Here is a 27,364-nt window from a genome sequence, read left to right as displayed (position 1 = left end):
GTAAAATCTATTGTTCTTTAGCATTGTTGGTGCCTTGCCATGAACTCTACCCCCAAAGCAAACAGAACCAAACTGAACCGGACAGTGGTTTGAAAACGTGATATAAACTGAACCATGGCATATTGTTACACTCCTATTCATAAGCAAATGATTATTACATATAAATGCTGTTCTTTTGAACTTTTTATTTATCAGAAAATCCTAAAAAAAAAGGGGTTTTCAACATTGAAAGCATGTAACACTAAATACTGGAGTAACATCTGCTGTAAATTCAGCTTTGTCATCACAGCAATCGTTTAGATTTTAAAATATTTTAAAATAGAAAACAGTTATTTTCAATTGTAGTAATATTTAACAGTATTACTGATTTACTGTAGCTCTATTAGCAGCTGATGCATGGCTTACGCACTCCTCTGTGTTTCAATGGCCTAAAATCAGTGGTTTTAAACTGCAGTGCTTAAAAACACATGCAAACATTACGTTTTCATGACCATGCGCACAGCAATGTGACGTGAGCGTGCGCATGCTGTTATTCACATCTATTTCGGATGCCTCCTGGACGCCTTCCCAGGGAGGTGTTCCAGGCACGTCTCACCGGGAAGAGGCCCCGGGGAAGACCTAGGACACGCTGGAGGGACTATGTCTCCTGGCTGGCCTGGGAACGTCTCGGGGTCCCCTCAGAAGAGCTGGAAGAAGTGGCTAGGGAGAGGGAAGTCTGGGCGTCTCTGCTTAGACTGTTGCCCCCGCGACCCGGCCCCAGATAAGCGGAAGATGATGGATGGATATAATTATTATTATTATAATTATAATTTTTCTTTTTAATTTATTTACTTTTTTAATCATTTTAGATACAGATGGAGTAAGGAGAGAGAAAGTTAAGAGAGACACTTTTGGAGCTAGGGGGAGAAAACTGCACTTTTAGACCTCATTTCTGCAGGAGTTTCTCAAAATGAATTTCCTCACTTCAACTATTGATCTGAATCAATTTTCAGTGATTTGTAAGGAAGCTGGCTCATTAACAGCAACAGCTAAGGCTTTCCCTCCTGTCAGATCTTTCCCCTTTGGATGATGTTTTACTGCATCTCTCTTTTCATGCTCAGCTTTTCTGTTCTCACCAAGGTGTGGCTTTCTGAACGACTACTTCAAAGAGATTTTTTTCTTCATCCATCTCTGGTTTTCCTTCCTTCTTTGATTTCAGAACTTTATTCATCTTGTCAGATCTGATAGTGTTTGTAGTCTGTTGAAGGTTTTCCTCCCTCAGTAAGCTTGTACGTTATGTGTGTTGTATTCAGTCTAGCTTTAGACGTTCTAGTTGACAATACAATAGTGGGGAATGCCTTCAGTGAGGGGCCCAAGCCTATTATTCAACACAATGCTTGACCTTTTACACACACACACATGCACACATGCACACACACATACTCTCATGCAGACTATGGCCAGACATGACTTGAGTCTCCTCTTTAGGACACAACTCCTGAATGAAAACAGGCCTCCTGACCTACTGACGTGAGGAAATTTCACTCAGGATCGCTGGAGTACCAGCGTTGAGTGGTCGTCTGGATGCTTTCTGTCCTTCTAGCAGCTACTCCTCTATTAACAAGCCTTATCTGCAAATCAAACTAGATGCTAATAAGCCCAAGCTTGATTTCAAACACTTTCTAAGCCTGCAGCCTTTTATTGTCTTTCTTTCAGAACCATGTAGGCGATGTTTGTTTTTATGCAGATTTCTCTTGTCTCATGTGTTGCAGTAGACGGTTGATAAGTGTTTTACAGCTACTGTGTCTCATAGTGAGGGATTGAGTGGTTTGTTATGGGTAAATACAAAAGTTTTTAGTGTCTGAAGCAGAGGCAGAATTGTGTGTGTGTGTGTGTGTGTGTGTGTGTGTGGTTGTGGTCTGTGCACATGCACTTCAGGTTATGTAGTTTCTCTAGCTCTTTATCTTGTTTTCTTTCTGCAGAGACCCAGTGATTGCTGACGTTGCAGGTCAGTCAATAAAATGATGTAGACCAGTGGTTCCCAACCTTTTTCAACTCGCGGCCCACACAACCAAACACATATGTTTGCGCGGCCCACTTCAAAAAAATTAACTGACCCCGCTATTGTTGGGTTAATAACTTAGTACTCAGAAGCTAGATTTTAAACTATATTTATTGAATAAACTAGGGCTGTGCGATATGGACAAAAAAAAAAAAAACTATCGCGATTTTTTTGATCAATTTTGCAATTGTGCTTTTACAGTCATAAATGCATTCAGGATTAATTTGAAACATATTTTCAAAAGAAAACCAATCAGAGCTTTATCAAAAAGTTGTAACATCTCTAGAACAGACATAAGTCAAAATTATCACTATAGTGAAGATGTAAAAAAAATGTATAGACTTGTGGCAAAAAAAATAAAATAAAAAAAAATCCTGTATACAGGGACTTTTTTTTTTCTTTTTTTGTCATGCATTGTTCATAGAGCTCATTAATTGTAGCGGTGCCTCAGGTGTTTGTAGTGTGTATACAGTATGTGTATGCGCTCAGCAGTGAGAGCGCATAAATATAACGCAAAAGCACATTAAAATAATGCACGAGTGCGAATCTCTCTGTTCGCAGCAGATTTCCTTTGCTCTGTCACAAAACCGGTCGTGCTTGCTCAGATACACGCTGCTTTGCGAGGAGAGAGTGTGCACACTTAAAACGTGTCTCCTCTCACTTAAACTGCATCCTGTTCACTAACAAATTCACTCTATGCTCATGTGTTAGACATGAATTATTTGAACCGCAGTGAGAACGCTCTGATCCGTCAACATTGGCTCAGAAAAAAGGCGCATCACAGACAGTGTGTGAACCTGGAGTTAGGCATATGCGCACGCTCAAATCGTGATTTTAGGACGTTTTCTTTAATCGCACAGCCCTAGAATGGACTGGAAATGAACAGAAAATAATTGGCGGCCCACCTGCAATACCACCACAGGTTGAAAACCACTGATGTAGACAAAAGTGAGAAAGAAAACAGGAAATGTATGTGTGTGACTGTTGGTCTAAATGAGTCTCTTGAGAGTTGTTTAATTGCGTGTCCAAGGTGTTTGGGAAAGTGGCCATGTACCCAGCGTCGACTGGCCTGGAAGAAAAGAAAACAAATCTTTCTAACTAACCAGCAACTATATGTGGATTTGTGAGCATGTGCTTTGGTGCTTAATCTCTTAACTTCTCGGAAATCCTGATTCTTTAGTGTACTTCATTAATTCTGTTTTCCTCCCTAAAGTTGAAAGGATTTGTTAGCATGCCGTGACACTTATTTGTTGATCAGCTGAGCTTTCAACCTAGCCTGCGAAAAACTGAAGAACTTTCTCTCTTCACTCCAAAGTGTCTAACTGCTGATTGAAAATGCAGAATATCTGTGTTAGTGGTAGCAGGGACAGCTGTGTTTGTGTTTAGTATGTGAGAGCTGACCTCAGTACACTGAACAAACACTCAGAACAGGTTCAGTGCTGGCTAGAGATCTGCTCGTACCTGCCACACGCTCCAGGTTTCTCTTTTCCTAGGATAAATCAGACGAATGCTTTTTAGGATCAGACAAGCAAAAACCCACAGGAGAGGGTATGAGAGAAAAGGGGAAAAATCGATAGGGATTAGGTCTACTTTAATTAGCTTCAAAAGCAATGACAGGAGAGCGAATGAGAAATAGGGGAGGAAAGAAGTTTATGAGAGGACAGAGAAGAAAATGGTCAGGAGTATTAAAATAAACCATAGTCTGAAGTTGTCTTTAAAAAAAATTATAAAAAAAGAAAGAAGTGGAATTGAAAAAAAAATTATGTCATCAATCAAGTGATTAGTGACCTAAAAATGTTGGTTTATGTCTAGGTTTAAATATGAAAAAAATAATAATTTTAAAGAGGTTTTAAGAAGAAACTGTGAAATGAATTGGAATGTGATAAATTGGCATATTTTATTAGTTTCTTTTTTATAAAAAAAAAATAAGCAAATACATTTTCAAATAATTACATTACACAAGTGAGTGTGATCAAGTGTGAAAAGTGGAGAGGTTCAAGCGCTCAGATCGGCTGTTCATAAGCTTTACACTGGAATCTAATGGATAGATTTCAGATACTAATGAACAAACATGCCTCTCATCTGAGTGACTTTTACCAAGTCTGTTTCCCTCATTCTTTATAAACATTTCTAATTTCTGTTAAAGTGACTAGCCATGAGATAAACACACACGCACAGATGGACAGTTGTCTGAAATGACTGTAATCCTGCAGTGACAGAGATGTTGAGCCGTCTGTGGAGTGAGAACAGAACAATAGCATGTTAATTACAGCAGCCCACAGGAGCTGCATAATCCTGATACTGTACATGTGCCAGACAGCATGGAAACCACGGGTCTGGAATACACACACAAACATGTGCTGAGAGAATAGGCTCGAGATTTAAAGGGCTGGATATGGGCCGCACACAGAGAAAAGTCTCACTGTAACAACTTGGCAGTGAGTAAAAGAGAGCAGCACATGCTTGTTTCCTCTGATCACACTTGATCATAATTTGTTGTTAAAAACATTTTAACAACAAATTATAAGCAAGTAAAAACCAGAAATGGCCTAGAAAGGTGAGTCTGGATTGCTGTGGGGGTGACTTGAAAATTTTAGGGGGGAGGGGTGTTCAGTGCATTACCTCCTCTAGTTCAGTAATCATTTGCAACCCAATTCAGGTCCAAATTCACCCACCCGTCATCCCCCCTTCTATTCAGATCCCTCTGCACCCCCCTTTTAAGCAAAAGAAACAGGGTCATGGTGTGTGTGTGTGTGTGTGTGTGTGTGTGTGTGTGTGTGTGCATGTAGACAATGGGGCAGACTGTGTGTGTGTGATCTATATTCCAGTGGTCTAGATTCAGTGGCAGTGTGCTGACATGACAAGCCGGTTTGTCAGTGGGAGACCTGCTCCTTCTGTCCTCCAGCGAAGACTGAGACGGATGCGCACATATGTGAATGTATGAGTATAAGCACATCAACAGATGAAAGCAAAACATAATGCAGGAGTGAGAGTTTTATTGCTCAGAGGCTGTTTTAAATTAACTTAGTTCTTATGTATGCTTGTATCAAATATTATCAAAAAAATATATACTAAAATGTCTTAGAAAATAGGCATAGCCAATTTGTTGACAGGTCCCATGACAGGACACAAAACATTCAAATTAGTGGTTGGTCAATACGGGATTCACAATGCTTTATACTCAAACCTGTGCCCTCAGACTTAAATATTTGGTTACATTCTTGATTTTTGATATGTCAGTATTTTTTTCAGACATTTAAAAAAAATCTTACTGACCTTAAAGAATATAGAATTATATGGAGAAATTTTGAGTTCATATTGAAACCATTGACTTTTTATTGCAGACTATAGAGGATCTTTTTTCAGGAGAAAATCTGGAGAAAAAAAGCCTCTTTTATATTTCATTGCTGTCTTGGAGAAAAAGACATTGCATTTGTAGTTTCCCCCCGTATTGACTTGTGTGTAATAGCAGAACCAAAGACTTTGGTATCTTGGCAAATCTTAGTACAGTTTGAGACTATTGAGATATCATCCTTGACTCTAGAAGAGACACGGTAGTTTACAGGAGTCTTTTTCTTAGAAAAAAACCTAAGACTTAGCATACTATAATTGATGCCTAGGAGAAACAATTAATTGATTAAAGAGATCTCTTTTGTGATGTCTCCTTCCTATGAACCTGTATTAGAGTAGAAGCAGGGCAGATATTTCGGATGAGCCGCACCGGAGAGCTCCTTGGTAACCAAAGCACAAATGAACAGAGGGGCATATACTACACCCCTCCTTCTGAACCCCAGGGAGTGAATGTGTGTGTGTGTGTGTGTGTGTGTGTAAGGGAGAAGGAGGTGTTTCAGAGGGTTGGGTTGAGGGTGTGTGTATGTGTAGGAGGGGCTCATTGTGGAGTCGATAAGCGTTGATCAAATTGGGAGAGGCGCATATTTGACTCGTTGGAAAGAAGATACAGGTTTGTTTCCCATCCAGCGCTCCTGTGTACTGGGAGGCCGTGACAATTGTACACGGGGTCCACCTGCCTCTCACACTGCAATAATGGTGTTCATTGGGACTTCGCTCAAGTCAGTCATTAAATACTTCAAACGCAAGGGTAAGAACTCTTTGAACAAGTTCCTTCAGTGCTGTCTGATGAAGATCAAACAGGTTTCTGGTTATTTTGGTGAACTTGTTTGAATAGCTGTGGATTTTATTAATCTGTCATCTAGTGGTTTATTTTAAATTTGAGCTATTTAAATGAATGAGTCAGAATGTGTGGCATGTCAGTACTTTGATCAGGTGTGTAAGTACAAAGTTCGTAATGAGCTGTAAATCTGTATCTCAACATGGACAGATGAGTCAGTTCCTGTACACTCCATAGACAAACCTGTTAAAACCTTGATGCTGTTTATGATGACCAGAGATTTACCTTTTAATGCGTAAATTGTGGTTGTGTTCATATTTTATTATACCTACTCTGGTTTCAAATATTTACTTTAGGTATAGCACAATACGATGGAACCATATCGGTCATCAGTCGATAATATATTACAAAAATGCTGTTTAATTTATCTGTATTGATCAATATTTAAATTTACTATGTGACTATGTGCATGCTCAATTCCCTCCTAGTTTTACATTTAGATTACTTTTACCCTTCATCTCTTTTTCTCTGTGTTAGAAAAATAGAAGAAGAAAAAATACATTGTTACGAATATTGACATATTGATACAGTGTTACGAACAAATTAACATTAAAACAAATTAATATCTTATCTGTATTTATCTGTATTAATCAGAATTTATTATCTGTGCAGCACTGATCAACATAGATTCACAATTTGATTCACTTTTTAATAATAGTTGTTTAATATGATTTGCACTTGAACCAGATACTGGTCGATCTACTAAAACCTGAGGATCATTGCTATTAAATATTTTTAATTAATAAGATTACAATAAATAGCATGCTTTTATAAAACATACTCCATTATTAATTATAATTTGTTATTTAAAAAAAATGTCTCAGTAGTACACTGTAATAAACACTTTTTATTATGATTTATTTTAATTTGGATAATTTATCTTCTGAGCCAAAATTTGGTGGATGAGCTCATCCATATTCCAGTATTACACGTGGTGGATGGTGACTGCAAAGTGTGTGTGTTTTTTTGTGGGTATGAGCAGGAACAGAGGGATTATGGGAGTTTTGAATAAGCTGATTCTGAGTGGTGAACTCAGGCTGATGTGGAGATTGATGTTGGGCACAATGCAGGTTTTTGTTCCTGCTGCCGCTCTCCTCGCTCGCTGCGAGCACACACACAGGTTTAATGGGTGGTGGACAGGGATATTTGAGTGGGAGTGTGTGTATTGCCTATTCTGGAATCAAGTGATATTTATTGTAGGCACTTCAAAGAGCTCGCTCGCTCACTTTTCTCTCTCACACTGAGTATGAAGGTTGTTTTAATGCTTCTTGTGTATTTGGATTTGTTGTCCAGCAAATGGTATTGGTTGTAGAATGAACAAATGTGTTGAGGTATCCTTTTTGCTTTTTCTTCTGCCACGTGTGCAGGAGAACTTTTTGAAAACAGTTGTTATTTTTAAAAAAATAAATTGTGCACTTTATGCACATGCCTAGAGTTAAGGATAGAGCTCGAATGATGTTCCAGTTCTGTGGAATTGTGTTTGTGCAGATTTTGCGTTGGTCTGGTTATGTGACAGAGTGAGCTGGTTGGTAGATTATTGACTTGTTTAGTTAGATAAAGCCATGATCACATAATATTTAGATACTAACCTGAGGCAAACTCACGCATCAATATTTCAGACTGTGGTCTCATTCCAGGGACAAGCCGGTGATTCAATTTTTGTTCAAAATGCTTAACAATACACAGCGAAAAGCTAAAGCCCTCTGCTCTTTTGACTTGGTTTTTGGTGGCCTCACAGACTTTAAAAAGTTAATTCATGTCCTAAATTTGATCACTTGAACCTGCAGCACTTGTTAGATGATTGTGTAGTTGGCTGGATTTGTAATGTGTGTTTCTGCAGTACTAAATGCCCTCTGCATCCTCCCCTGTGTTTGTCTGCTTCGTTCTATCTGATGTCTGCACATTCAAAGATGATGCCTTTGAGGATAAAATGTCCCAGAATGGTTTTGATCAACAATAAGTTCAAAGACTCCGTGTTGTGTGTCACACTTTTTTGATTGCAGGTTTGATTGTTTGAGTTTGATACCTTCCTCCTGTCCCCACTGGTGTCTTTGCATAATGTACTTTTGGATCCAAACTTCTGTATCTATAACATAATAGTGTTACTCACCAAGGATGCATTAATTTAGTCAAAAGTGACAGTGACATCAAGGTTTCCATAAAAATATTAAAAAGTATACCTGCTGTCATTATTATTATTATTCAAATTATATTTCATATTACTGTTTATTTTACTGTATTTTTGATCAAATTAATGCAACTTTGGTGAGCAACAAGACTTATTAAAATTATTAATTAATAATATTATATATAAATTAATAATATAATAATTAAACGTAATTCTAAAATTTTAATTATATTTATTATTAATATATTTATTATTTATGTTATGCCTTTTTTGCTTATTTATTTATTTATAAATTGAAAACCAAATAATAAAAAATCTCCTACACAGAAATCTCCTGTACAGAAGCCCTTGGTAGATTAATTTGCAATCACACATCAGTATTTGTTAGTTTCTCTGAAGAGAAAGAATCACTTCTATATTGAAAGTCCTGATGTCTTATGAATAAACACAATGGCCTCCTGCGGGTTCTTCTCAGTCTGGCAGCTCTCACATGATGGGCCATCACGTCCTAACGGCCCAGGGCCACCTGTGGACACACAGCTTCTCACACCTGTGAGAAAACTCCCCTACCACCCTTCCTCTCATGTTAAAACGACCTGCCTGTTGTTTTTGTTTGTTTGCTGTCGGGACAGCTGGGGGTTCAATCTCCAGGGGTCTTTCCTCCAAGAATTCCTCTTTACCTCAGCTTATTTGCACCTCTGCAAGCTTGTACTGGTCTTCTTGTTCACTGTAAGTCACTCTCTGGTTCGAGTTTTTAGGGTTTATTCATTTCAGTTTTAACACAAGGCCGTAGTCAATTTGAAAACAGAATGAAAGACTTCAAGAATCCTTTTGGCATTGTTTTGACACACAGTTATTCCACAAATGGACACATATGGTCGCTATAACTTGCGTTTGGTTATATGGTCATGTTCTTTGCATTAGGTGGCCTGAGTTTAGCTACACTGCTCCGGGTGTGTGTTCACGGTGTGTGTGTGTTCACTCCTGTTTGTGTGCACTTGCATGGGTTAAATGCACGAATTTTGAGTATGGGTCACCATACTTTGCTGCATGTAATGTCGCGTCACAAGTAAACAGGTATGTTCAATGCTTATTGTGGCAACTTTTAACCTTTGTGTGTTTTTTTATTTTATTTTTTTAGCTGTATCTAATCTGGATGAAGAGAAAAAGTGGACTGTGCACTACACGGCTCCATGGCACCAGCAGGAGAACGTCTTTCTGCCGGGCTCCAGACCGGCCTGCGTGGAGGACCTGCACCGCCAGGCCAAAGTGAACCTGAAAACGGCTCTCAGAGGTAAGAGCTTCACACCTTACACACCAGAATCAACTCTCATGCCATCAGCATTGCTATGGAACAAACACACTGAGCATGAACCGTGAACTACTAACATTAACCATGATATCATTCATGCTCACTGGACACCTGTGAAATGGCCTGTTAGTGACATCCAGGGGTAGAATTAGCAGGACATATCAAAGTTCGATTTACAGATTTTGGTCTAGAAGTCAATTGTAACCCGAGACTGATCTAGCAGTACAGGTGGCTGATGTAAAGCCTGATTGAACAGGTGTGTAGCTCATATTACTATAATAGAGACAGCAGGCTTTCAGATTGCAGAAAGGAAGACTGGAAGACATGAAGACAGGTAGATCTGTAACACTAAACACCTTTCTCAATGCTGATTAAACTTCTCACTCACGTTTTCTTTTCTGGCAGGCTCTCTTTAATTATGAAAAAAGGTAGTGCATAAAAACTTTTTATGACAGACTTAAGACTTTTCTTTGGCAAATAGCGAATGATGCAATAATTTGAAAAACCTGTTTGCAAAACAACTCAATATTTTTTCAGTTCAGTTTGGTGCCCTTAGTGGCACAGAAATGAAACACTTCAGCTGTTTAATGGGGTGCATCGCACAGCTGCAGTGCAGTGTCAGAAAATGAAAGTCAGGAAATTAGGAAAGACATGCAGCAGATGAGCGTGTTTGTCAAGAGAGAGACTGCTGGATTCAGCTGACTGGATGACTGAAGGGATTGTGGGATGTGTTCCAAGGGGACATAGCTGCCATCTGCAACATTTAGCTTAAAAAGCCAGTATGATATAGTCAAACACACACACAAACATTCTGAGCAGAACATATCTCAGTCTTCTACTCTTTTCTAATCTCTTTACCAAGTCTGTCTAACAGCAGCCATATTTTTTTCTGTAAAGTTAGTGTAAAGATACTAAATAAAATTTGAATTTAATTGTTTTTAGTTGCATCAAACAATTGCTTTCACTCTCAGGCCACTAGAGGGAGCCAAACAAACACTATCTACTTCTATGTTTTCAGTTCATGTTTGAAAGTTCTTAAAAACTTCCTTTCAGACTTGTCCTGATGTATCTGCTCTGTTCCCACAGAATGTGATAAACTGAGAAAAGACGGCTTCCGCAGCTCACAGTACTACTCACAGGGGCCCGCCTTCTCAGGCTCCACAAACTCCCAACATGAGGATGAGGATATCGAAGATGATGACGCTGATAAAAAGGTAGGCATATTTAAGAATTTTGTGGATTTTCTGATTATTAGTATTGGTTTTAAATATATTCAATAATATAGTTTATTGTATGTTTACGTATACATTTGTATTTTAATGTTTTGATGCTTGATTTAAAAAAAAAAAAATAATTAAAGTGGTGTTAAGTTTATTATTTGTTAGTATAGATCTAAAATATTTGCCATCATATTGATTATTGGCCATAAAAATAATGATCTGTTATAAAATCAGTACAGAAAGTGTACTGTACAAAAATGTCCAACCCAAATGCATAACCCTGAACAGGATGTAGGATTTGGCTACCCTCTGCTGGAGAGAGTGTCTGCCTGCAGATGGGTTCTGGGTACTGAATCACAACCTCCCACATGTGCCTCTGTGGAGTTCCCGCCTAAGTTCTTCAGTATCTCTGCTGGCTTCATTAATGTTGTCAGCCATGTGTGGCCCCATTATGAGAGCCGAACCCCAGGAGACTGACACTCTAATGAAACTATTGCTCAGAATAGTGCTAGAAAGCAGCGACTGTGCTTGTGTTATTTACTGTGATTTTTCGTTCTACAAAGCTTCTGTTCAGTCTGTGCACATTGAACATGGGTTTCAAAGAAAATGACTTTGATTGAATTGATTCAAAAATTATGTGGTTTTGTTTATAGCATGGCAATCTTAAACTTGCCCTCATTCTCCCTCATTTCTTTATCATTCCTAATCACACTGCGTTCAGGGGCCCTGGAAAGGTCAGACCCTGTAAAAGTGAAGATTCAGGGATCCTTTTGTCCTCCTTCTACCCTTAGCCCTCCCTGAAGGATCTCATGCCCTTTTAACCTTCTTTACCACACTAGACCTGCTTTCCCAGCCCATTGGGATGAGGTTAACTCAGGTTATAGTGCTGGACTGGCCTTATACTTATGTTTCTATTTTCTTTTTCTTTTCCTTTTTTTTCTTTATCCTGCTTTTTTCCAGATTTCAAAATGTTTTTTTTTTCATGGCTTAACATCATAAAGTATACAAATTATTTGCTGCTTTTGAAAAGGCTTTTGTTGCTTTGTATTTGTTTTTTGTTTTTTTGTTTATTTTTTAAATTAAAAAATAATTGATTTTATTGGAGCAAGCTTTTGTTGAAATCACTTCTAAAATGTAAGGTATTGTTTTTCATACTCTTTATTGTCATTCCACTTTGACTGAGGCAGGACAGGTAATAAAATGCTGAAACATACAACAAGACCTCAGGCAGCTGTGAATAGGTTTTGGACCATTGTTAGTGACCTGGATGGATAATTGAATGTATTGTAGTGATTTCACTACAGTTGGTTTGTTAAGGAGGCTGAGGGAGGCCCAGGTGTTACATTGAAACGTCAGATGGTCCATTTGTAACTCTGCTGCGAACTGCATTCCCATTTCAGAATTACAATGCGTGAACAGAGTTTTAACGCCTCACTGGTTTTATCCCCCTCAGCTCCCGTTCTCTGTTTTTTCTCTGAGTTTCTCAGAGTGTTTTTATGTGAGTGTGTGGCTTAATGGTTAGTTGCCCGTGAAACTGCTCTGTATACTCCTGGAGTTCCAATAAGTTGGTGCACACAACCCTTAAACAACCCTTGGCTAAAGTTAAAGAGAAATAAGGGGTGTAGGTAGGCACCTGAAACTCCCTAGTAGTCGCAAAAATTCTCCCTGCAGTTCTGAAACTCACTGTATTTTCACCTCTTTTCCAGTCCACAGCATCTTCAGGAGATTACGAGAAAGACTCCTGCCAAATGAAAGCACAGAGTCCAGGGGAGTTGGAGGGGGTTGAGATTGATGGACAAATGTCACGGTCCAAAGCTCCACCCCTGCCCACTCCAGAAGAGAAGATGAGGCAGCAGGCTCGGGCTGTTCTCACAGATATTGTCCCCATCAATGTCACAGGTAAGAAATACATCCTGTCAGCTGCCAATCAAACCAGCCAGCACTGCAGAAATGTTAAAAATGTCACTTCCAAACTGTGTCTTCGATGAGTCCATATGTTTGTCAGTATTGAATCCGTGTAGTTGGTCTGTATGTTACACTCATAGGGTCTAATTCATGAAACACAAGCAGAACACATTTTTGTGTAAATCGCGTGTAAAGTGGTTTTGGCGTAAATTTTCGGATTCATTAAAACGTTCGTATTTTCCAAATGTTAGATGGTACGAAAGAAATCTACACCTGCTCCCAGCCATGCGTAAATAGTGCGTTTAACGTCTGAACGTTTTGCTCATTAATACGGCTGCATTTTAATTCACCTTAATTGGGTACATATTTACACAGCATTTTGAAAAAAATATTATATATATTAATAACATACGGTTTTTCTTTTAACTTTTATTATGAGAGCCAGTAGCCAGTAATAGGATCTGTAATATGCTGCCAAACTTCCTTTTTTAGGACCTGATACGCCACTAGTCCGCTTGAAAATAAAATGTGGGGTTTTGAATGAACTTCTGATAATAAAACTTCAATTTCTGCAGCTGAGAAATGTTTCTTTTTCAGTCGCTTTTTGAGAAGACATGTTGAAATCCTTAGTTTGGTGTCATACTATGATGCTCATATATAGTTGTCAGTCGGATTTAATAGGCGGGATTTATGGTAATTGAGAGTGAGCGTGCACGCGCGTCCCATTTACGACTGATTGGAATTCATTAACACACACACACATTTCACTATCATATCTGACGTTTACGAAGTTTTTGTGAATCAGGAGAAGAGTTTTCGGGAAGTTCTCTTCACGCGCAAATCACTCAGATATTTACTCGTATATTTACGAATGTTTCATGAATGAGACCCATAGTTTTTTCATGTGGATCTCTCAGCAAAATCTTAGAATTAGCAACTTGATTTTATTTGTAATTCCTAATAACTTTTTTCTAACTGATATGCATGTTTCTATCATTTGAGTACTGCATGCATGACCACTACTCACTATCTGTTCTTGATATATAACCACATGGATAGATCTAATATGAATGTGTCTGAGTACATTAACAGTTCTCATATTAACAGTTCTGACATATCCTTCTCTCTTTTTGACCTTGATCTTCTTGAGCATTAAATCTCCCTGCCAGTGCACAAATTCAGCTGTGCATCACTGTGAAGGACACTCACACACAGCTTATCCAAAAGAACAGTCTCACCTACGACATTGTCTCTTCCTCAGACAGAATAAACTCTGTATTTCCAATCCCTTCAGAAAAATTCTGAACTTCACTATGACTCAGGAAGAAGCTGCATTAGATTTTAAAGCACACACACATACACAAGCCCACACTAATTCAGTCTGTCAGCTCCGTGACTTAGTCAGACATCCCAGCGTGCTGAAGCTTAGTCAACAGTGCCCAGTCTCTGGAGTTCCTTTGCTTTTGCAGGGCTACAGCACATATTACAGCACAAAAGTGCTTTATAGATAAAAACTGTTTCTAATATTATATTTCAAACAAGGGTTCCCTCTTGATATACCTCATACTATTTAAATTTAGGATCCCCCTAGTATACCACAGATCAGAGCTGTATCCCCCATACAGCCTTGCGAAGGCAAATGCAGTTTGCATGCATATATGTCAACCCAGTCTTGAACATACCGGTAGTTAAATTCTTGACACAGACACACTTAAACTTAATTGAGTGTAGATATGTATGCAGTTTTGTCTTTGGTTTTCACATCATTTGCTTGTGCAGAATGCGTGTTGCTTTGCATGAAAGTTGGATGTGTGTGTGCGCTGCATGTGTGATGCATGTATGTTACTAACTGGCCCTTTTGCCTGTCTGCCCTGGTCAACTGGTCTCCAGGGGAGACGTTTGACAGGCAGGCCAGCATCCGCCGCTCCCTTATAAACACTGACACTCTGGTCCGTCGGCCCAAGAAGGTTAAGCGGAGAAAGACTATTTCAGGGGTGCCTGACAGCGTCCAACAGGAACTAGGTATGGTATGGCTTTGCCAGCTTGCTCTGCTGCTGCTCCTGCCTCATTTGTTTCCATTTAGATCAGTTTCATGTAGTACTGTAGTTGTCATGACCATCTAATGTAGTTTGACATGACTTGTGCCTCATTCTATTCTCAGTGCTTTTTTTTTGCATTGATTTTAGAAATCTTAGAATGATTCCAATCTGAGTTCTTTCTCTATCCAAAATAAATCCATTTCTATTTAAGATTACTGTCTCAAGGGTCTATTCTCATGTATTGATTTGCTAATCATAACAAAATCTCTCGTGCCCTAATTGGGAGCCTTTGCATGCATGCTCTTAACACTCTCTCTGTTATATAATCTCAACATCCAACAGCTGCATCCAGCGGCATTCCATTTCCCACCACTCCCCTGGGTCACAGTCCCTGATTCTGTTTAGTTTGCTTTCTGGTAGTGTATGCAAGTGCTGATTTCCGAGCCATTGTTGGTGATGGCATGCTACATTTTGCTTTGCAGCTCACTGAAGCCACTGCATAATCCCCTATTCAGATTCCTCTGGCAAAATCAGGGAAGTAATAGAGGGGGAGGGAAGAGGTAAAAAGGGTGTGTATTATGAGCCAGTATTAGCCAGCTATATATATATATTTACACATTTTTATATATATACATTTTCAAAAACACTTAACATAATTGTTAAGATGCCATTTTTGTTTGAGCACATGCCAGACTATGGGGATCGTGGAAAGGGATTCTGCATCACTTTACGTGTTTCCTATTTGTAGATATGCTTTTAATCAACCCTTCTTTTATCAGAACAGATGGGTGTGGGGGAGAAAGCCCTTTAAAGATGTTTTGCTGATAGTGAAGCACAATAAATCTGTATTAAGTCCCATTCTGTTTATATATGCAGGGGTAAGGGCTTACTTCATGCACCAGTGTCATGTTCCTGGGTCGAAAAATTAAGTTGATCTAAAGAAATACATTTAAGACTTGCTTTTAATGTCTCTGTCTGGTGGTTGGAATGTCATGACTACTTTTGTATGGTAATTTATTCACTAACAGTGAGCGTGACATTAAGAAGATGCAAGGTTGCACTCTGTGATGTCTATGATGGTACCAGGAGACATAATGCATTAACAGCCTGTGGTTTTCAACTAAACCCTAACCAGGGGTTTTCAAACTTTTTGGTGCCAGGGACCCCTTAAAGAGGAGATGATTTAACAAGGACCGCCTCATAAATATAAGAGTGTTTAAGGCTAAAATTGAAAGTGTGTAGGAGGAATGAACAAAATATGAATGTTTTATTGGTGTAAATTGACCACATTGTATATGTACTTTTTAATAGTACAGCATACTATAATTAAAATGTTCATATTTTCCTGAAAGTTACTCAAGGTCGGGGGGGGGGAAACAAAACAAGATGCATTGGTGTGTAAGTCGCATTTTACTATTACTTTCAGAAATAAATTTAAATACTGAATAGGTCTAAATAAAATGAATGTTAGGGGAAAAAACATTATAAACACTAACATGGCTGTGATGTCAGGTTGCATTGCTACAACTGATTTGTTGTGTGCTCACGGGAGGCACCAATGCAAAAACTTTGGATTCCTTATATCAGCGCAAAATATATGATATCTATCAGAGCAGTGAAACATTGTGCTTTTGTAAAATAAAGATAACTAACAAAATGCACTTGCTCTTTTGCTTTATGTGAAACATTTCCTAAAATTAAGAAAACCTCTATAGCTATATAAGAGCCCACTCTTAAATGTTTACACTTTGCTTATTTGACATTAATGCATTATATAAGTCACTTTGGAATATAAATCATAGCACGTTTCAGAAGATAAAACACATGAGTTGCAGTCCAGAAAATACGGTATAGCAAATTATTTTGTGGACACACTGGTTTTGTGCCACGGACCCCAATTTGAAAACCCCTGCTCTAAACGTGTTTGCATGGATAAATAAATAAGTCCTTAAATATTTGTGGTTACACCATGCTACACTATGTGTCTGTACCCCTTTCGAGCACCAGCTAAGATCCTTGATTTAGTGTACACACTTTCATTTACACTCAGGAATGGACAACATATTTGGTACCATCCATTAAGTTATCAGTCTTCATCAAAGTTTCCAGAAGTTATCGATATGCCACATGTGGCTGCAGCTAATCACATTAATTAGCTCTCAGTAGAGAGGGTTAATTTGATTGTCAGCTGATGTCACAAAGAGATGGAGGGGAGAAAAACAAACAGCTGTAGTATTTCTCATTGCCTCTTTTTATTTTTTCTCTGCAGCGGTGAAAGGATGTGGAGGAGAGCTTCGGCCACAGTCCATGTTCATCCCTGGACAGTATTCGACACTTGGGCGAGTCATAAATGGGAATTCAACTCTCCGTCAATCTATAACAAAGGACTCTGGCTGCCAGACTGAGAATGTGAAAATCGTCCCACCCTCTGTGAGGAGAATACGGGCTCAGAAAGGCCAAGGAATTGCAGCTCAGATGGCTGGCATTTCCACCTCTGCCACAAACATCTCTTCTGCTTCTGATGGGAGCTCCCATGGAAATTCAATTGGTGTAATGGCTCCACAGTTTGGCAATGATATCCAACGTTTTCACAGCTTGCCACGAGGTGCACGAGTCTCTCTTAACACAGAGCACCTTTACAGTAGCACCCCTTCCAGGCAAGAAGACTCCACTGCAAAAGCAACTCAGCAGATTAGAAAATTACAAGTAGATGATACTGTGGTGCACATAAGGAATGCCCCCAGGGTATGCACCCAAGCACGGCCAAAATCTCAGGAGGTGAGAGGTACTCAAAGGGAGTGGGGATCTGTCTCGGGTCCAGCCTGTGTAGTTTCTCCACATGCAGCCTACTCAACCTCCTTTATACCAAATGCTACTCTGTCATGTTCTGCTGAGGTTATTGCACTTCACACCACATCAAGCCCTGGCCAGAGCCCACTTGCTGGGTCACCGTACACTAAAGCTAGAGCTCTTAGCATGGTCTCAACTGTCAACAGTGAGAGCACCAGTAGTGTGGGCACAGGATCACACACACCAGAAGCAGGCATGAAGGATACCTGCAGTGAGACTGGCCAGTCTGATAGCAGTTTACACAGCCACAGCACCCTTGCCGCAGGAACATTGTCTTCAGAAGAGCAATGGATTTATGACACTCCTGAGAATGTCTTGCCCAAAAGGACGCTATCTTCAAGCTGCTCAACACCCGTAAATCATCTCTATAGTAGCCTTGAACGCTCCTCAAAAGGCACGGACTCTAGTTCGCTCTACTCAGTGGACAATGATGGCTTCTACACTTCCATGCATCTGGATTCAGGCCTAAGGTCAAGGAGCCAGGGTAGCGGCCATTGTCATGGCATAGGAGGAAGAACGGCAAGACACAGTATGTATGAGTGCCTGGGTCAGCAAGAAGACCGAAACAGCTTGTACAGTGACCGTTCACTGTCACGTTCCATTTCTCTACGCAAGCCCAAGAAACCACCTCTTCCACCAGCACGCACAGACTCTCTACGACGAAAGCCTAAGAAAGCCAGTTCACCCACTGCCTGTATTGGACAGTCAGATATTAGCAATGGTACACTTCTCAATGAGTCATTGATTGCAACGCTCCAACAGTCACTTCAGAATGGGCTGAAAGGCAAAGGGTCCTCCACCTCACCGTCTCACAGTCCTTGTAGTGACTATGAGGACTCCTGGATGCTCCGTTCCAGGAGTCAGAGCAGCATCAGTGCAGGCAGCAGTGGTGTATCAGCTACAGGGATGGCTCATGTGTACTCCATTTGTCATGTCACACCTTCTCAAAGTGACACTAGTAGCCTCCGTTCTGATTATGCAGACTCCTGGGGCTACTACATGGAGTACCCTCGTCCATCTGAAGATCAGACACAGTCACCGTGCACCAATACACTTTCAGCTGGACAAGTGATTGAGATAGCAAATGCAAAAAGCCTCCACAATGGTAACCAGGCTAATCATCCTCCTGCTCAAGAAGGAAGTAATGTGTGTGTGAAGCCCAGAACAGGCACCTCATCACCAGATCGGGTACACCGGTTGACTTCTCCATCAAGTGGATACTCGAGTCAATCCAACACTCCAACAGCAGGCACTCCTGTTCCCTCCTTCATGAGATGCATGTCCCCATCAGGCAAGCCCAAACCCAGAGTGCCTGAAAGAAAATCATCCTTGCTTTCATCTGTATCCATATCATCTTCTTCCACTTCTCTTTCCTCCAACACCTCTGATTCCAACAGGAACAATGTACCTCCTCCACCTCCTCTTCCAGCTGGCCCTGTGGCTCTTGTACCTTTTAATCCTTCATCCTTTTCTCCTTCCCTTCCACCCTCCAGCCCTGTGTGCACTATAGACCAGAAATGTCCTCCTCCGTCACCTCCTTTACCCACAACCCCCCATCAACAAGCATCAATGAACCCTCCTTTCATCAATTCCTCCCCTGAATTTCCACCGCCTCCACCTCCAGAGGTGTTTACTGACCCTGTTTTGTCTAGCCTCAATAGTTCTTTCAGTCCTCCACCACCTCCTCCACCACCGCTGCCTTCTTTTTCTACCATCCCTGCTTATTCACCACCCCAAAATCAACACCTACCTAGCTTGACACCACCTACACCTTCCTCTGCTTGCTTAAAGGAAATGAAAGGTAGCCTAAAACCAGTGAACCTAGAAAGAAAACCAGTGTCCCCGCATTCTGAGGAGCCTAGTCAGATTGGCATGCCTCTCATCACCCCTTTTGCCCTTCAGAGTGTGCAGCTTCGGCCAGCAAAACGGCCTGAAAACAATGGAGTTAGCCAGTTAGCCAGACCCCAAACCCCAGAGAAGTCTCAAAAAACAGGGCACCCCACAGTTCCTCAGGGCATCCTTTGCATACCTCCAAATTTAAGGCCATCATCTCCACAGAAAAAACTCTCCATGCAGCACAGTCAGGGTAGCCATGTTGAAGCAAAACCTGACAGTGTAATATCACATTCTGAACAGACATCCTTCCTTACAAATGGTTCCATTGATCTTGATGAGGTTAAGGTCACAGCTGAAGTAGATGGTCTTGAGACTGCCCTGGCATCACCCGAGAAGAACACTACACCCAAGAAGAAGCCTCCTGTGGTCTCCAAAAAGCCCAAGTTTTCTCTCATCTTTTCCTCAGTGGATCATGTCAGTGAATTGCCGAGGTCTCAGAATGACGCTAACATCTCTACTACTACAGCTGAAAATCTGGACCCCACACCTGTGCCAGAACAGGAAGAAAAGACAACTGAGAAGGATAGCATTGACATTTCTGCACCTCCTAAGGAGATTTCTCCCACAGATAGTGTAACTCAAGAGTCCTCCCAGATTCCTCGTACCATCATTCCTGATGCAGACAAGGGCACCTCTGAAGAAGAGGGTGAAGAAAGAGATGATGAAGATGTAACCAGCAGCACAGGATCTTCTGGCTCTAAAGATGATGAAAGTGGTGAGTTAGATTTTCCTAATTTTACTCTGGGGTTGGATGTCATTTATAAAACAAAATCATACAATTTTAAATACTCTGGCCTTTTTAAAGAGTCAGAGACACTATTGGATGACATTGTGATCTTAAGCTCTAAATTTCATAAAGAGAGAGGATGAGATCAAGGGGGTGCATATTGGCACTTCAGCTTGTGTTAAAATAGCATTATAAAGAAAAAGAGACCTTGTGGATGAGTGTATTTGTGCATGTAAATCAATAGGTGTCTTATTTTGCTCACCTCCACCAATGGGTGAATCAGGGCTTAGAATGGGACAACACTGCAGCAGCCCTTTGGATTCAATACTTTTACTTCTCTCTCTCTCTTTGCCCAACTCTATCACTATATTCATTCTTTCTGCCACCCATCCCCTCTCACCATCTGTCCCTTAGACTTTTGATTCTTTCATCCTCCATTACAATCTCATTCTCATTGTTTATTTCTCTCTTATTCTTCTATTGTTCATTCTTTAATTTATAGACTAGTTGTTTTGCATGCATGTTACATGACATGCCAAATGTAAATGAATAATAATCTTAATAAATTAAATATTTAAATAGTTATTTTTAAATAATGAATATATGACTACTGACACCAACTATACACAGACATCTCTTTAATATGGTAATCAAAGCAGAGGCTGTTTAAAGGTGTGCAGCTTACATATCTACTTTTTTTTAGGTATTTCTTTTTTTATATATATTTTAAATCTCTACAGCTAAAGAAAACGTGCATGTCTTTTAAAATCGCCATTGTCACAGCGTTCACACTCTCTCCCCCTCACACTTCTAGTCAGAGTCAGGATAGAATGGGACAGCATTCCCTAGGGAGAGCCGTTTAAACGGGATGGGGAGGGGGTGGAGCTGACAGTGGGTATAGAAAAAGAGAAGTGAGGGAGGGAGGGGTAGGGAAGAGAGCCTGTAACGTGAGATCACCCTCAGCAGCTCAGGCAAGTGCAGATGTGAGATGAGAAGAGAGCAGAACAACTGAACTCTGGAAAGGTGGATACGACCATAACAATGTAAGATAATATTAAACTTACTGATTTTTACCGTCTTTATGCATATTATAATTGAAGAGCATGAAGCATATGTGTGTGCCCTTGGATTTATTGACAGCTGTATGTGTCTTGGTACTTTTGATTGACTCTTTAAAAATCTTGTGTTTTCTTATATTTTGCATAATACCATGTTCTAGCTCTACCAGTGTTTTAAATCTGCATAGAAGGGTTTCCTCTCTGTGCTTTGGATGTTTTTGTTAGAGAAATTTGTCCAGACATGCCTATGCATTTTGGTGTACCAGTATTGAATTTTAGACTGCAGGGCATTTATGAGCAAGAGAGTATCACTTTGACAGCTGAGTTTGTTATTATAAGAGAACATTTACATTACATGTATGCATTTAGTAGCCTTGATACATTTGAGATGTTTTTGTATTCAAGGAATCAAACCCTATGAACTTCGTGTTGGAAGTGCTATACTTTATGATAGTAACACTGTGGTATTATAACAAGTCTCTCTCTCTCTCTCTCTCTCTCTGTCTCTCTCTCTCTCTCTCTCTCTCTCTCTCTATCTCTCTCTCTCTCTCTCTCACTCACACTCTCTCTCTCTCTCTCTTTCTATATATATACATATATATATTATATGAGTTTAATATATGAATGTTCTACCAGGTGAGGTGTTTGAGTCCAGCACATTGGACGTCTCTCAGTCTCCCAGCATCAACAGCGACAGCTGTGGGGACATGGTGACCCCCACACGGCCCCGCACCACAGAGGACCTCTTTGCTGTCATTCACAGGTAAATTCCCACAATACTTTGTTGTGAACCCTTTTCAAAGTCTGGTCTACTTCCTTTCCACTCCATCCCTCCCTCGTCCCATAAACCGCATTCATAATTTTAAAGCGAGCTGTCCTATCCAATCTCAGATACATTCATCAAAGATGGAGCGTGGAAGGAAAGCAGCTTGTAAGAGTAGAGCTTCTGTGGTCCCTGTCTGTCAGACTGAGAAATGCCCCAGGCTGAAGTATTAGCCCACTGGATGCTCATACATAGTTCGGCTGTGTAAAAAAATAAAAAAATAAAAGATGGATCTCTTCTAATTCCATTATAAAACACTCGTAGCCTTACTGCAGTCCTTCACATAAAAAATGCACCTGTGATGCACAGTGAATAGTGCATTATTTAAAATTCATTATGTTATGTTTGAGTTCACACAGCCGTACTACGTATGCAGGCTTGCTATAGTCACGTGTAATGGGCAGGTTTTTAAAGTTCTTCAGCACATCACACAATTTCACTTGAGAGGATTTGGTTTCCTCTGCTACAGTGTGTGTGCAGCTTTGCTCTTCCTTCTGCTCTGGACTGCTGCAGTCTCACACAGACATTAGAGCAAAAGATATCCTTCAAATGGAAGACCAGTTTAGATGTAGTTTTACAGAGCACCAGATGCTATGTGCTCCATAAATCCTGCGGTTTGCCTGATGCCACTCTCAAAGCACTGAGCTTTAGATTAATCAAATAATCAAACTGGAGGAAAAGATAGATTACAACCATAGTGTACATAGCAATTATCTCAAGATTTGACCTGCTGTTTTCAAGGATTGCAAAACAAAATAGGTATTTATTCAGTATTTTTCACATTTTCTAGTTCAAAATATAACAACATGCTTAAATCAAGATAAGCATCCATAGGTTAGAAATGAATCCTATTACAGTTACTAAAATATTATTTTTTTTCTCTGAACCCTATGCAGTTTGGCTTTTCAAGTAAATTAATCTTGTTTTAATCATATATACATATTTGCAATTATTATTATTATTTTAGATATTTATCTAAGGATTTGTTTAGGATATTTAGATTTTTTTTTCTCATATTTTTAGATATTGTATATCTGACCATTTCAACTCTTGCTTCCACATCCCTTGTAATTTTCCCACGATGTCGTATCTGTTGTTTTCTTCATCTTTGGTCTTTCCTGATCTTTTCTATACTCCTTCTCCTTCTCTTTGTTCAGCCTGGACCAGTTGAACATGAACACCCCCCAACATATGAGGTGCGGTCTGGCAAGTAATTAGCCGTTGGCAGTTCGTCTCATGATGATGCGAGTGGGATTAGCTCTATAATCTCCCAGCGCATCTCAGATTTGGGATGAATTTCTGCTTCATCCCACAGATAATCCCATGCTCCCTAATCTGCAGCAGTTATGCCATGCTAATGAATTTGATGTGATCCTGAGCATTCATTGACCCAAGGTCCCCCTTCTGGTTGGTTGGGTGAATGAACAGGCCTCCGGGTTAAAATGATGCTGGGCACTTTGCCCAGTTTGCTTTGTTGATTAAGCTTCCATTATGTCTGCACTTCCATAAAGTTGCAATGCTTGCAGTATTCGTCTTTGGTTTGGCTTTTAACACTGAATTTGTATTAACCCCCCACCCCCCCACCCCCGAACAATCCCACTATTTTTATCCTGCATTAAGTTATTCCTGCATTTCCAATTTTGCAGTGAAGTTTTGGTTTGCTGGGGGCTAGACTTTAATGAGAAAATGGAACAGAAATCATAGGGTATAGGCTCATCAAGACTGAAAAAATTAATCACAAAAAGCATTTTAGTTAAGCGTTAGTGCTGGCAGTAAAGTGGCAGCCCTGTCAACTTTTTTTTCTTTAAATAATAGTTTCATACACAAAAATATTTTTTGTTTGGACTAAATGAACTGATGTTCTCCCGCCTACTGTTTACTAATATAGCTAATATTTCACAAATATTTTTGGACCTTTGGTTTAGGGATGCATGATTTTAAAATGTTCAATTTTAAAACAATTGGTAAATTGACAATAATTAAACATTTGATACAATTTTAACTACATAAAAAAAAACTAAAGCCAGTTGTTTTAAATGCTGGAGTGAATTTAGGCATCACAGCATTATAACGTACAGTATTGTTACATAATTTGCTATATTGTTATTAAACTAATAGTGTGTTAAAGATTAACCTTAAGTGAGCTGTAGATGATGTCAAAGGTAATCTAAATGTAGAAGTAGAAGAAATGAACACAAATATCTTATATCTTCAGATGCTGTTGACTGATACTGAGATATTGTGCATTCCTCCTTTGGTTTTCATTGCTTTATTTCTGTTTTGATGAAACAACTTATCTGACAATACTTCATCTTTGTCTCTAGGTCAAAGCGGAAGGTTCTAGGGCGCAAGGAATCTGAAGAGGACCGTTCACAAGGTCCTTTATCCCCATCAGTCACCCCTTCAGGAATAGCCCCCGCCTTAACGTCCCCTGTGCCACGGCAAACGGGCTCCATCCAGCGCAGCCTGCGCAAATCCTCGACCAGCAGCGACACCTTCAAGGCCCTCCTGCTAAAGAAAGGCAGTCGCTCTGAGACCAGCTTCCGCATGTCTGCTGCAGAGATGCTGCGCAGCACCGACCCCAGATTTCACAGGGCTCACTCCCTCGACTCCTCATTTGATTCATCATCTCCAACAGGTGAGAGTCCCTGCTCTTCACCGGGCCGGAGCAAGAGGACGCCCGACGACTGGCTGCGCAATGACGGAATGTTCTCAACGTCCCCATCGTTAATCGGTTCCAAGTACGGCCGATCTCGCACGCCACCCTCCGCCGCCAGCAGCAAGTATAACGCCCGCAGCCGGATCCTCAGCAGCCCCATGACTGTTATTTGCGAGAGGGATGGAGAACTCACAGACTCTGAAGAACCATGCCCTGTTCCTCCTTCAAACATGCCCCTTCCCATTTCTAAAGACTCTAACAGCACTTTATGTGAGCAGAGCAGCAGCTAAAATACCAAACGGCCTCTTGGCAAAGGCAGAACGTCTTCTCGGCACCAGATATTGACTGAGGGCAGAGGACTCGAGAAGGTCTTGCCACCCGCTCATCCAGGAAGCGCTGCCTGATGTTGTAGTGTGGGCTAAGACTTGAGGATCGAAGTAGATCAAGCAGTCAGCTCAAGCAGTAAATGATATACTGCTGTATCTGCAGTTCTTCAGAAAAAGAAAAAAAAACAATGTAATCCAATTTGACCTTTTCGGAGAAAGCTCCGCTTTCAGTGGCAATACTAGATGCATCTTTCCAAATTTTAGCAATTAATTCTCTTATTTTGTTCAGCTTTTTATTTCCATTCTTCAGCAGTAACAGATTTGTGTGGGCTTGCTTTTTGGTGAAGCAGTAAAAGAAAGTTGTAATGAAGGAATTACTATGTGACTGCTTGTTCTGGCTGTAGTAGTTCAAGTTGATGGATGTTATGTCAGCGCCATGAGGTGCGTCACATTTCAAGCTTCACTCAGGCAGCTGTCAGCGCCTTACCGCTTGGGTACGCCGGTCTACAAAGACCAAGATAAAGAGCACACTGACCGATTCCGAAGACTGTCTTTCCGTACTGTTCAGACTATAGGAAGTGTCTGGAATGGAAAAGGAATTGTGGGCCGAGGGATTGGAGTAATGACGGCTTGTTTGTGTTTGGTTTATGGTGTGTAGGTTTGCACTGTTCATCGTCTTCTTTTATTTGTCACCTAAAAAGCATTGTGTCTGCGTTGGTTATTTTAAAGAGTTAATTCTTACTTGAAACAAATGACTTGTTTACTTGTAATTGTGTTGTTTACCAAAGAGTCGAATGGGACACTCTTAACTTAACAGCCTGAGTTCTGTTTTAACATCTAGCGAAAGTAATCGCTTAATTACTAATCCTCCTGTTTACCTGTCGAATGTTTTCTTTCGCAGTTTTATAATGTTTTTTTTTTTTTTATGTATATACCTACAGAAATGTTAAGTAACGCCTGGACTTATTTTCAAAGAATTTGTACATTTTAGAAACCTAGGAGTGGCTTCCTTTTGTAGAGTATTTATTTTACAAATAGCCAGAAAGTGGTTTGATATACTGTAGCTGGAGGTAGGCTTTTCGGGATGGAGGTGAAATTAGATGGGACAGATGTTGTGGTCAAGAGTCCAGATTCACCAGTCACAGAATTTCTGTTTTGGTCCTTCTCCCATCCTACCGATGTAAACGCAGATCAGTAAAGCAGAAGAAAGAATGATGGTTAAAGAGGAAGCAAGCTGCTAACTCTCAAGAGTATGTCTCTGTAATAAAACATGGTGATATTTTACAATTTCCCATCTGTCTTGTTTCTGTCTTTTATTCACTGCCACCTGTCAGCCGCCAGCCCAAACCACAATCTCATCAGCACCGTCACCATGACATCCACAGCCGTACATCCACTCCAGACGCTTTGCATGGTCATCAAGCCCTCTTTCTGTCTTACTGGCCATCACTTAAAGCTTGATATAGTGACCTGGACCAATATCGTATACAGATTGATCTTTATGGGTTCTATCCTCTATCCTTGTTTATGATTCGGCTGCAACAGAGAGATAGACGTTAGCCCCTTGTTTCTCCTCATGCATGTCATCTTTTGTGCTGAGCTTGTGAACATGATATTCAAGCAACCATTACTTTGAAAATAAAAACCTGATGACAGTGCAGAGAGTGTTTGGCCTTGTAGGATTTCTCTAGCTACCACCTGAAGTTATGTCCTTTATCAGATCAATTACAACTTTTGCTGGCTCTTTTTAAATGACCAAAATAAAGAGTAAATTCATGTCTGGTTGTAAGACAAATAAATGTGTTGACTGAAACCTACATTATGCAACTTTACATAATATATTAAAGAGAGTGCAAAAAAAAAAAAAAATCTTACTTCCGCCAGCAGGTGGTGTTGTGTCTGGGTTTGCATGTGCATATGGGGCCTGGGCTGATTGGGGGCCCACTGACGGGAACCTTTGTATTAAAATGAGGGAACGAAATTCTAATTTGTGGCCACAGTAAATATATGTGTGTGTGTGTGTGTGTGTGTGTGTGTGTGTGTGTGTGTGTGTGTGTGTGTGTGTGTGTGTGTGTGTGTGTGTATGTATGTATATATATATATATATATATATATATATATATATATATACCTATTAAAGGGACACTGAGTAGGAATTACTCCCATCTAGTGGTGAAATTGTATTTTGCAT

At 40.1% G+C, this 27,364-nt stretch overlaps 1 protein-coding gene across 8 annotated transcripts in view; it reads left to right on the top strand.

Annotated features, from left to right (window-relative positions):
• LOC113062795 (NHS-like protein 1) overlaps positions 1-26,465 on the top strand; it is a 91,336-nt gene extending 64,871 nt beyond the window's left edge. For 5 of the 8 annotated variants that reach the window (XM_026232770.1, XM_026232774.1, XM_026232772.1 and 2 more), the window contains exons 2-8: positions 9,500-9,652; positions 10,757-10,884; positions 12,597-12,789; positions 14,686-14,817; positions 17,104-20,295; positions 22,002-22,128; positions 24,513-26,465. In XM_026232770.1, the coding sequence (XP_026088555.1) occupies positions 9,500-9,652; positions 10,757-10,884; positions 12,597-12,789; positions 14,686-14,817; positions 17,104-20,295; positions 22,002-22,128; positions 24,513-25,137 (4,550 nt within the window). In that variant the 3' untranslated portion in view covers positions 25,138-26,465. Of the gene's footprint in view, positions 1-5,923; positions 6,141-9,499; positions 9,653-10,756; positions 10,885-12,596; positions 12,790-14,685; positions 14,818-17,103; positions 20,296-22,001; positions 22,129-24,512 lie in introns of those variants that run through there. The other 3 variants (XM_026232773.1, XM_026232777.1, XM_026232775.1) reach the window with 2 other exon arrangements.
• The last annotated feature ends 899 nt before the right edge of the window (positions 26,466-27,364 follow it).

This window comes from Carassius auratus, chromosome 45, assembly GCF_003368295.1.
Source record: "Carassius auratus strain Wakin chromosome 45, ASM336829v1, whole genome shotgun sequence".
In the NCBI taxonomy this organism is placed as follows: domain Eukaryota; kingdom Metazoa; phylum Chordata; class Actinopteri; order Cypriniformes; family Cyprinidae; genus Carassius; species Carassius auratus.
Note: the sequence above shows the minus strand (reverse complement) of the source record. Positions and strands in the feature narration are given on the sequence as shown.